Source organism: Spermophilus citellus, assembly GCF_964194105.1.
Source record: "Spermophilus citellus genome assembly, chromosome: 10".
Lineage (NCBI taxonomy): Eukaryota > Metazoa > Chordata > Mammalia > Rodentia > Sciuridae > Spermophilus > Spermophilus citellus.
The window spans coordinates 90,910,084-90,922,553 of record NC_138197.1 but is presented as its reverse complement, the minus strand read 5'-3'; the positions used below and the strand labels follow the sequence as shown (position 1 = coordinate 90,922,553).

The window sequence follows — 12,470 nt, the reverse complement described above, 5'->3', positions numbered from 1 at the left end:
CCTCACCTCTGGAGTCTAAACTTCCCAGCTCTCCAGCTCCCAAACCCAATCTAGAGAATCAGAATTCCTGGGGGATAGATTTGGGAATCTGCATTTTTAGTAAGCAGTGCTGGTTATTTTAACAAAAGCAGATCCTCTCTCTTTATTCAGCGCCTTTAACCATTACCTCTTTGTAAACTACTTCCCAATCATTATTTTCTTTTTTTTTAAAGAGAGAGTGAGAGAGGAGAGAGAGAGAGAGAGAGAATTTTTTAGTTCTCGGCAGACACAACATCTTTGTTGGTATGTGGTGCTGAGGATCGAACCCGGGCCGCACGCATGCCAGGCGAGCGCGCTACCGCTTGAGCCACATCCCCAGCACCCAATCATTATTTTCTAGAACATATTTTTTAGGCTCCAGACTTCCATTCCAATGACTTTACTGACATTCTCATTTGGATGTCCTGCTGGCACTCTACATGAAGTAAGTCTAGAAGCAGACATCCTCTTATCTTTAAAACCAGTTATTCTTGAATTCCCTGCCTCTGTGCTTCACCCGTCACCTGGCACCTAATATTGTGACCTTATTCAGAGTCTTCTGGACCTCTTCTTTAGTCCCTACATTCAATTAACTGATGAGTCTCTTTCTTTGCTTTGATGTTTCCATATATTACAGTGGTTCTCAGCTCATACGTAGGGCTTTTAAAAAATGATGTTTGGGTCCCCACTGATACCCTTCAAATTAGAATATCTGGGGATAAGCTCGTCTTTACTAGTTTAAAACAGTATTCTAGGTGATTGTGATTTGAAAATGGAAAACTTAGAAATAATTCTCACAGTTTAAAATTTACAAGATCACTTGGAAAACCTTTGTGGTATCTGTTCCTAGAGACAATGATTCATTCATTGATTGTTGGGAGAATTAGGAGACGTGATTTTAACAGTTATACATATGAGACAACAGAATCTGAACTAGGTGGTGATGAAATAAAATGAACAAATGGGCGAGAAAATTGTAGAATCATGAGCTTTAGGACTTGGAAATTGGTTAGAGGTAGGGGGCAAGAGAGAAAGAATGGAGTTACAGACGTGGCATAATAACAACGCTGGTGGCAATTAGGAAACACAGGAGAGGAAGCTTGTCAGCGATGTGGTGCATGAATTAATCTGTGTCTGCACAAGTTGGGTTTTAAAGTATTGGTGGGACAGTAGATGGAGGTGTCCCTTAAGAAGTTGGGGATTCCCAAAGTGTGGATGCTGAACTAGCAGTGTTGGTATCACCTGGCAATTTCCTATAAATACAATTTCTTGATGTTCTTCTCCCAACCGCCAACCAGCTGAAGAAACTTGGTGTGGCTTAGCAAAGTGTGGTTTAGCAAATACTCCAGGTAATTTGGATGTCACTAATTTTCAAGAACAATTGGCCTAGATTAGTGGTACTCAAAATTTTCCATGCACTGCAATCACTTGTTAAAGGCAGTTTCCTAGGCTAAATCCCTAGAGTTTTCAATTTCCTAGGTTGGGATGGAGCACATGAATTTATATTTCTAACAAGCACAGATAAAGAATAAATTTAGATGAAGGATAAACAACAAGATGGTGCTGATGCTGCTGCTTTTATTAAAAGCTCTATATGCTGTTCTTAATGATGCCACATTTTAAGAACCACTGGTCTAGCAATCAAAAACAAAAGAGAGCTGGACTGAAAACATGGATTTGGGAGTCATCTATACAGGAAACATAGTCTTCGGTTTCTTCTCAATGATGACAGCCTTCTAATGAGTCTCTGCTTCTATAATTCTGTAATTCTCTAATCTATTTTGTATGCAGAAATCAGAGGAATCTTTAATATCATAACTCATATTGTTTCACTATTGCCTATATTCACCGCCCCCTCCCCCCTTCCGCTCATTGTACTGAATACATAACCGGATTGGCCCTACATGATCTGATCTTAGTTTAGAAATGTCATCTTCCTAGAGTGAGGTTTTCCCCGTCTTGGCCATTCCTCTTTATTCTTTGTCTAAATCATGTTTGTGTTCTTCACTACTTGTGTGTCACAATTAGTAAATATCTTATGTGCTTTTCATTGCTGATTATCTGACTCTACATTCAATTTTAAGTTCCTCAAAGGCAAGAGCTTGCTAAATGACCCACAGCAAGTTCTATTCATTCTTACGTTCCCAGTAGTACAATAAATGCATGTTGAATGGAGGAAGTAAAAAGAACTAAGAAAGGAGACAATAAAATGAAGTGAAGAAATTTGGGGAATGTCTACATTTTATAGGAATCCGGGAGAATGGAATGCCAAAGGGAAAAAGAAGATGAGGCAGAGAGGTAGGGTACTTTCAAAATAGGGTCCTGTCAACACAAGATATATATACACACACACACACACACACACACAATAACAGCTATCTAAATGCGTATGTCTAGTTGTATGGATAGACATGGAAGAGAACCAAAATCATTGCCATGAGTTTTAAGGAAGCAGCATTTATAATCAATTGCCAGAATTATGAGAACAGGAAACTAATCACTGTGACAAGCCCAATGAAGATCATTCATGGGCATGGAGGTGTTTTGGCTTTACAAATACAATCAATATGTGCATTATCATTTCCCAAAGTTCTTCATCATCATTTCACTTGATCCGCAGGAAAAACAAAACAAAACAAAACTCAAAAGACAGGCAGGACAGCTCTCACCATTTTCAGTAACATGGCGAGGAAGTACAAGCAGCAAGCACAGATTATACTTTCAGGAAGTTTGCTAGTGTCTCTCATTAGAAATTTCATCTGTAATAATAGATATCTGCTATTTATATAGAGATTCCTCAAGGCCAACCATAATATGAGCAAACAGTTCCAGGGAACAATAACTTAAAAACAGACCTCCCTAGAGCATCTCATGTTTCTTTTCTAAATCGAGTATTTGATTCCAATAGCATTAAAATCTGGGAAGACTTTAAAATGCTACTCGGAAATAAAAGCCTTTAACTTAGACTATTTTAAAAATGGAAACAACTGAGTCCTCCCTAATTTAATGAGACTACTAATCTAAGTTTACTGTTATTTGTAGATGCTAGCGATAAGTACCATTTGCCATTAGCTCTTAACATGTAAACCACACTCTTAGGGCCAAATGTAAGATCTTTTATTTGTCCACGAAGCATGAATATGACGTCCTTAGCAGAACTGAACCTAAAGAGCTGGGAGAGGTATTGGCAGAGAGAAATGCAATGCTTGTTCAGGTTGTGAAAATTTGGTAAAGAACTATCTGCAAACATTAGCTATGGTCATTAGAGATCAGAGCTGGAAATAGCTTTTCCTTCACAGGTCCCAGATTTCTGGGATTCCTGCAAAATTAGGTTCATGAAACAGGAAGAGGTTAGAATCTTCTTAAAAGTGTTTTCATTTTATGAATACAACAATATGTAGATTATAGTTTACCAAAGTTCTTTCAACATCATTTCATTTGATCCTCAGAAACAGCCTCAAAGATAGGCAGAGAGGCTCTCACTGTTATTCTCCAAGGCCCAGGGAGGTTGAAGGCATTACCAGCTAGTGAGTGGCAGGGCCAGGATAGGAAATTCTGGGTTTTGGCTCTAGATGCTGCACTCTTCTCTCAGGCGCAGCCCAGTCTCCCTACATTTAGATTTTCTCTCTCTCTCTCTCTCTCTCTCTCTTTTTCAAAAGCAAAGACTCTCCTCTTAGTCCTAGTACATCGTCACCAGTAAAATGATTGGCCTATGCACACCTGGTCACTTTGCAGAATCATAAAACAATAAATAGCAAATAACAAGCAAGACCCGAAAACTTGTGGCCCAGGCAGCAATTACTCTAGAATGTAATTTAATTTAGAATGCACACTAGAAAGAGAGGTGGCGGGGGGCATTTACTGTGATGGCTTTTATTCTTCTTAAATATTTGCTCCAGATAGCCACTTTATCCAGTTACATGTTGTTTTAAACATTAACTCTGTATCTCCAGAGCTTTGAACTATGGCACCTTTGTTAGGCTTTCATGATAGATGAGGGGCAAAGCATGGCTGTCTACACAGTTTATAACACAGTTAAATGAAGAAAATTAGAGAAATGATACACTGGGTTATTAGAGCTAAGGGAAAGGGTGGTAACTTGGTTTTATCGATACTGATTTTTAAAGGCTGAATTTTCCAGTTGTGTTTTCTTAAGATAATTGACAGTATCAGTAGCAGTTTCCTATTTGATGCATAAAGTGATAAAACATAACATGAGCTGAATAAACCAAATGACTTTATACTTTTTTTGGTAATTTTAAGACTTTACAATTTCAAACAGTTTCCTAATTATGTCATAAAAGGCACACATATCACACCCTGACAAGTATCTAAGCATCTATATCTGGCTTTCTGGATGTTAGTTCAAGTAAAATACCACATAAATATGGTGTTTAAGCATCTATTTTTACATATAAAAATGTTAACTAAAGTTTTAAACCCATTGAACAATGCTACATTCAGATACTCTGTATTTGAAAATTCTGATAATATTTTTCTCAGCTAATATATGATGCTAGAAGATCAATAACCTGAATCTTTGACCTCTCCCTCCTGGGAAAATGGCTCTCTTTGCCTTCTTTCTCATTCCCCCACACAGATGCAGACATGGGCCCATACCTACACACCTATCATTACAAGACTCATTCTCCCGGACACTGAAAAGATTTGGACTACGTAAATTTCTGCATTAGGTGCTACTGGGAAAGAGCAAGGCACAGCTGAACCAGGACAAATCAAACTCTTCCTCCCTTGTCTAAGCACAGCTTTCTAATTCACTGTGAATCAGCCTTGACCCAGGCCAGAATTTTAGCTGTGACACCGACTTCATTATCTTGGGTAAGTTCCTTCTTTCCTCTGTACTTTGGTTTTCTTATCTGTTAACTGGGAATAATAATCTCTACCTTGATGGGTTGTGAAGAGGATTCAGTGGGATGATGTGCACAAAGCACTATGAATAGTCACTGGAACAGAGTAAGCTATGATTGTTGTTATATTATCATTTTTGAAGATCTTATGTTCTAAAAAGAAAATATGGACTTAAACAGAGCTAAGTTTAATAGAGAAAATCAGCCACATAATAAAGAAATAATCAAAATGCTCTGCTAAAGGACTGTTTCTTTTTTTTTTAATAAAAATCTTCATCCCCTAATTTAGCCTTGGGAACAAAAAAGTAAACCAAGCACAGTTGATCATTTTTCCAGGTTAAATACTATCCTTTCTTGCAATGAAACCCATTGTGATGTCTTCAAAACATCATTTAGATGCAGCTCAGAGGTATATATGGAAAAGCAGTCTTCATTTTAAATTCAGCAAGTCAGCTAGCTCAGCAGAAGGAATTTAGGACAGAAGGAATAAATAGTCTTTAAAGAGTCCCCTCTGTTTCTAAAATTCTATGGTTCTATGGTCAAGATATCTGATGAAGTTTCTGGAGAGAGAAATAAAAGACAATATAGAAAAACAGAATTTTTGAATGGTATTTCTCCTTCCTCATCTCCTAGCCTAGTTTTTATGATTTTTCCCAATTATCTTTTGAAAAACTGGCATCTGAACAGAATTAGCATTCAACTCATGAAGACAGAGAAGTTATTTTGAATGAGTTGGATCATGGAGGGAGGAACTCTATTAACAAAGTCCTTGGGAAAGTGAATTATTTATGGATTCAGTTTGTGTTCTAAAGTTGAGGTATGTGTTGGGGGAGAAGGGAAGCATTTTGAAATAGGACGTTAGAAGGAAATTAAAGAGAAAAGGATAAGAAAGGAGGCATATCTTAGAAATGAGAGGCAAACAGGACTATTCGTTGTGGTAAGGTCGGAGAATGAGAAGGAAATAAGAAAAATTCTGACGTTTGAAATTTACTTAAAATAATCATTAAAATATTAACTAATGCTTTTAACATGTGTAAGAAGCTCCTTTTACATGTTTAACTTCCTCATTAGTCCACTCATGAAAAATGTATTGATTATTGATTAGGTGCCAGCAGTGAAAAACACACATGGCTTCAGCTTTTATGAAGGTTCACACCTTGCAAGGGAAATGACTTGAGAGAAAAGAATAGGGAAAAAGAGGAGCCAGGAACTCAGAGTGAATATCCATTCTCTGAATGTTAAAAATTCGATGTACGATTACGTAGTCTCAGATCCCCTACCATGCCCCTCGAGAAGAAATTGGTCATTTTCTATTGATTTTAGTAGTAAAAACAATAGCATTAAAAATATATATATAATGTCACCCCAAAGAAATATAGATAAAACTCTTGCATGGGGAAATCTGAAAATATCACCCTCTTGAAGAGATAGATGATCAATGTAGCCCAATTTGGTTCTGATGGGACATTCTTTCCATGGTGGATTGTGTGGTACATCAACAATTTAAATTACCCCCAAATTGGACCCTGACTTTAGTATTTATAAAGGAAGCATTTTCAAAAGGGGCCATTGCCTAAACAATTCCTTTAATCAACAGTCAGAGGATTTCCTCAACTGATGGTGCCAAACGCTCTTCCCGAGCACTGGCGGTGTGTCGCTTCCATCCCTCCACAGGGTAAGAGGATCGAATGAATATTGAAACGCAGATTTTTGGTTTATTGAGTTCTTTTTCATCTTCTGGAAAGTGATTACTAGGCTTAATCAGGGCTCCTCTGTGTATCATTAACTAATTTTAGCTTCTTCCTTTTTTATTTTTAAATTTTTAAATTTTTTAATAGTGAATATAAGAGAGCCCAGCTTTAAGTCCTCCGTGGATTTCATGTTTTTCTGTTGAAGCCTCTAGGGAAGCTAAATTTAAAAGTAGGGAAATAGTAATTAAAAGTGATTAGGACAAGAGGTTTTGGTGCTATGCAATGTGGACTCAATTCTCCCAGTCACAAGCCGAAACCAGGCAGCAGGTTTTGGTTTTGATTATAGCTTTACTTGCTATTTTAATAAACATGAACCAGTATTCAAACTTTTAATATCCTGCTGCTTAACTATTTCCAAAGAGCTATCCAGCTCTTTTAAACAGCCTTTGTTTTAAAATTTTAATTTGTTTGGCTCAGTCTCACCTTAGAAAGTTGTAGCCTCATGGTAAACTCTTTTATAAGTTGATTTCCAGAATCATAAGCAATTTTTTTTCCTCCCCCTGTCTCAACTAAGTGTTTCCTCATGTGCCAAAGTTGTTGGTGCTGACAGCTTCTCTGCCTTGTGTTATCTGGTTCCCACAGCAAGTACAAGAGGCACACACAAGAACGTGTCCCTGGTGGACTAGATGCAACGGGACTCCAGTGATACTTACAGCTCCTCTAGGAAGCGGAGGCTGTGCAGGGGACCCGGGGGCAGTCGGCTGATGTTGTTCATACTGAGGTCTCTGGAGGGGAAGACAGACAGCGTGTGAGGAGCAGTGTATACTGCCACAAGGAAATCCAGCTGTTCAGTTCACACCATTCCAAGCATCACAGTTGAAATGAACTCATTCCTGTGCCTGACAAATGAATTGCAATTTTCCAACCGAAATCTCCACCCCGCTCCTCCACCCACCAACATCATGGGCTCTCTGTCAAATCAGAGACTCTAGGAAGAGCTCACGTGGAATTCAAAATGATTTATTTAGACTTCAAAATGATTTAGACCATTCATGGGCTAGGTGGTAACTCTTCATGTTTAAGATGATATGGGTAGAGACAGCAAAAGAAACAGACAGGACTCAACTCTATACACAACTATGCGTCTCGCTTTACGTTGTGTGACAAAGAAAAATGTCTCCATCTAGCAACTCTAGAAGTCCTGTTTCTCTGGGAGTTTAAACACCTTGCAAAAACAAATGTTTTGATTCAAAGAAACTTAAAACAAAACAAGACAAAAAGACTATTCCCTCCTCCTAACATGCTCCTTTTGCAGGTTCTCAGATTGCATTAAATAAGTGAAATGAACCATAAAACGAGGCTGTAAGGTGATCCTGCTCTGTAGCACACTTCCTGCTGGGCCCGCACAGTAGTTCCTGGCACAGGAAACAACAAGCCACTTTGGGCAGAACTCAATCAATTTTTGTTTTAAGCGAAACTCTGTGTAATTAGATTTTATTGTGTTTTTATTTCTCTATTTCTTGCTGTCTCTCATATATCCTATGCATCACTGGTGTATGCCATCTGCATCTCAGAAGCCAGAACACTGACAGCTGGGCAGATTCCAATCAAGACCAACCCAGGCTTCTCATAGGCAGCTACAGGTTCACTTAAGAAATGACTTGTTGCTCCAACCTGGAGATTCAGAACTACTGTTGTAACAATCTCAGACACACCTCCACTCTTAACACTCATCTGCATGCTTATAGATGCTTCACTTCAGGCACCCAAAACTCTGAAACAGGGCAACAAATATTAAAAGAATGTAAAATGCCTATATATTGTCCCATTATGTAAATGCCCCTGGTTTATAAGATCAATATCTGACCCAAACTGATTTGCATACCACACAGAAAAATGTTAAGAGAAAAAATTCAGTGCGGTCCATACCAGCTGATGGTCAGAGAAGACAATGTGCTTCTTTTTAATCTGAATCATTTCTGTTAGTAAAATGAACACACCATTGTACCTGCCCAGCTGATTTTGGTATCGAAAGCTTGGTTCCTTTATCAAATATTAACTTGATATCAGTGATGCTTAGCACGAAGCGCTCATTTACTCTGTTTTTAAAAGGTGGCAAACATGTGCCAGGAGGATAAAATGTGTTGTTGAATGTTTTAGAGTGTGGAAAAACAACCTCACAAAACCAAATCAGAATTACTGTTGATTTTAATACCCATTAGTGTATAATAACGAAGTCAAATAAATACCATATTCTCAAGTTAAAAATAGACAAAGACATAGATATAGAAAAATCTATATTGCCCATATTTTTAAAAATCTGGATTTTTCTGGCATTGTCTAGATAACAGCCAAATAATTACCAACTTCAATTTTTTTGTGTGTGTGCAAATATTTCTCTGAAATAGCAATGTTGCTTATTTCACTAAATAGCCATGTTTTAACTGATTGATGCAGTTTCTGGATTTTTCTCTGTGACTATATCATCTCTGCAAAGACTTGATAATTCTCAAGGTTATTCTCTTATTTTAAAGGGTTGTCCCACTTCTAAAAGACCTAGGATGTTTGCTTTTGGAAATATTTATTAGTATTCAAGATCAAACGAGCCTCTACATTAAGTCGGCTGGTATGAACAACACTGATTTTTTTCTCTTATATTTTTCTCTGTGATGTGCAAATCAGCTTGGGACAAATATTGATCTTGTCTATGTGCAGAAATCTCCAAATAGAACTAGGGGTATTTATATATTGAGAAGGTTCATAAGCACTACATATTTTAAAAATATTTATTGCCTTATTTCATCATTTCAGCCTCCTGAAGGGAAGTTTCTGTAAGCATTCAAGTCTGTGGTTCTCCCTGAAACAACTTCTATGGTGGAGGAGCCCAGGGCTGCAGAGAATGTAGGCAAACCTGAGAATCACGTCTCAGTCTGAATCCTGGTCTCCTGTTTGCTAGTTGCATGATCTTGGGGAAATTTACTTACTCTGTAGGCTTCCTTGTATTTAAATAAGGGTGTCCCAATGCTAACGGTTTGAAACCCTGTGATTAGCTGTTCCCACTCAGAAAAGAGTGTCTTAATTCTCTTCTTATAAAGGAAAGTACCTACCTTCCCCAGGAAGAATTAATAACCTCTTTGTGTTCCCTGGCATATTATACTGTCACTTCTCTTAGGAGACGAGCTAACACCACTGTAATCAACGCTTTATCTCCTGATTCTAATACATGCTGTTTTCTTTTAAAAAACATCTAACAGTTTATATAAACTTATAGCAGAAAATAACTGTCAATTAGAACAACCTAAGATCGAATGAAATGGGCCTTTAAAATCAAACTCAAAATGTGCAAGGCAAAAATCAATTACTCTGCATTCACTCTTTCCTTTCTGAATGCACATTGGCACTGATGCTAAAGGCAATCTTATTCCTCCAGTTCAGTATGTCCCAAATTACTGATGGAGAAAGACCAATTTTTATAATTTTTAAAGTTATGAGCATACATTTTATAAAATATAGTAAAACCTGATTACTAAAAATGTGAACTCAAAATACAAAGATAGCTAGGTGTGGTGGTGCACATTTGTAATCCCAGGAACTTGGGATGCTGAAGTAGGAGGATCACAAGCTCAAGGCCAATCTGGACAATTTAGTGAGACTGTCTCAAAACAAAACAAACAAACAAACAAACAAACAAGCAAATTAAAAAAGAGGACTGGGGATGTAGCTTACTAGGAGAGCACTTAGAATGCTCAAAGAGGCCCTGGGTTCAATCCCTAGTATGAGATAGACACCCAAAGATATGAAAAAACAAGCCTCAATATTTTATTATGTGATTCAACAGAGATTGTTAAATTACTATGCAGGTTTCTAAACCATGATTCTCAGATTCTTATCTGTTGTGTATTGGTAAGAAACAGCCATAGTCCAGGATGAGTTCTTGAACCATTCTTTAATTAGTAATGCTCTTCTTGCTTTCATCTCAAGAAAGACAAGGCTTATGTTACTTCTAACCTGTTCAACTCAGAGTTAAAAATAACAGAATCAGAGTATGTCCAGCTGATAGTGAGGACTGGCATCTCTGGGGTAAGGATGCTCATCACAGAGGAGGAAAGTGAGCCTCAGAAAGGTTAGGTGGCTTCTATGTCACAGTGCAGTGTGCAGTGAGAAAATCCCAGAGCCAAGACCTACCTAGTTTCTACTGGTCTTAGTTTTTTTTTCTTTTTTTCCTAACAACTTTTCTACTCTTTATAAAATATAGTTTTATATTCACCCCCCTTATTCACTTTACAAAGGTAACAGTTTTAGTTACCTTCAGTCATCTGAAGTCCAAAAATATTAAATAAGAAATTCCAGAAATAAATGATTTGTAAGTTTTAAATTGCATGCTGTTCTGAATAGCATGATGAAATCTGTGCTATCCTGCTCTATACCACTTGGGATGTGAATTGTTCCTTTGTCTGTTGTTTCCACACTGTATACTCTACCCTCCCTTTAGTATATATAGTATAAGATACCCTGAAAGAGATATCACTTCACATAACTTTTATTATAATATATTGTTATAATTGGGCTTGGGTTGTGGCTCTGTTGAAGAGTGTTTGCCTCACATGTGTGAGACACTGGGTTCAATTTTCAGCACCACATGTAAATAAATGAATAAAAAATAAAGGTTCTTCAACAGCTAATATATATATAATATTGTTATGATTGTTTTACTTTATTATTAGTTATTTTAATCTCTTACTGTGCCTAATTTATGAATTTACATGTATGTATAGGAAAAAACAGAGTTTGGTACTCTCTAAAATTTCAGGCACCCACTGAGGGTCCTATCCCTTAAGGATAGAAGGGTCTACTGTCTTCTTATTCTGATCCTTAAATTATTTAAAACCTTTTTCTTTTCCTTTTCTTTTATTTGGTGCTTTTGATCCTTGGCACATATATAAACTTAGAAGCAAATGAAGGGTCTTAAAATAAGTATCATGCCTATGCATTCTTTATTCTTTAAGTTATTCTTTTTTATTAAAATGTTCCTGTTTTCACTAAGTTTTGCTTATGATTCAGTTTCTTAGTGAAGATATATAATAGATTTCTTGAAATTTTAAATTTTTGGCTAAGATGTGTGTGTGTGTGTGTGTGTGTGTGTGTGTGTGTGTGTGAGAGAGAGAGAGAGAGAGAGAGAGAGAGAGAGAGAGAGAGAGAGAGTGTGTGTGTGTGTGTGTGTGTGTTTTACTGGGGATTGAACTCAGAGGTCCTCTACCTCTGAGCCACACCCCTATCCCTTTTTATTTTATTTGGAGACAGGGTCTTGCTAAGTTTCCTAGGTTGGCCTCAAACTCTTGAACCTCCTTTCCTCATCCTCCAAAGCTATTGATATTACAGGTGTGCACCACCAGGCCTGGAAGGAATTAATTTTGAAAAACTGGTTATTGTAAACAGAATGGGAGTGGAAGATTCAATTGGGAATAAGATAGTGAAGTAGGTTAAACCTTGTTACCCCATCTCTGACCCAGTTCTTATCCATGCCATGTCCATAATCACATCTAGGAATCTGGAGCAGGGGTTACAAAGTTCCAGAGGGGCAGTGAGCAATAAACTGGAATCATCCTGGGAACTTTGAAAACATCCTTATGCCTGGGTCTCATCCCTGCAGTCTCTGAGTTCATTCATCTAATGTGGGTGCTGAGAATTTTAAAAGCTTCTCAGGTGATTTGAACTTTCAGCCAAGGCTGACAACCATTGCATGGGAGGTCATTTCTAGGTGAGCTCTCTGAACTCATCCAACATTTCAGAGGACGGAGATGATTGAAGGCATCATTTCCTGTGATTTTCTATGAGATCCAACCCAGCAGAGCATATCATTCCCTTGAAAATGTTTTTGTTACTTCCAGCTATA

The 12,470-nt window shown here is 37.5% G+C and overlaps 1 protein-coding gene across 3 annotated transcripts in view; it reads right to left on the bottom strand.

Annotated features, from left to right (window-relative positions):
* LGR5 (leucine rich repeat containing G protein-coupled receptor 5) overlaps nucleotides 1–12,470 on the bottom strand; it is a 119,479-nt gene that overhangs the window by 57,448 nt on the left and 49,561 nt on the right. For all 3 annotated transcript variants that reach the window (XM_081311445.1, XM_081311446.1, XM_081311447.1), the window contains exon 2: nucleotides 7,291–7,362. In XM_081311445.1, coding sequence (XP_081167571.1) covers nucleotides 7,291–7,362 — 72 coding nt within the window. The remainder of the gene's footprint in view (nucleotides 1–7,290; nucleotides 7,363–12,470) is intronic.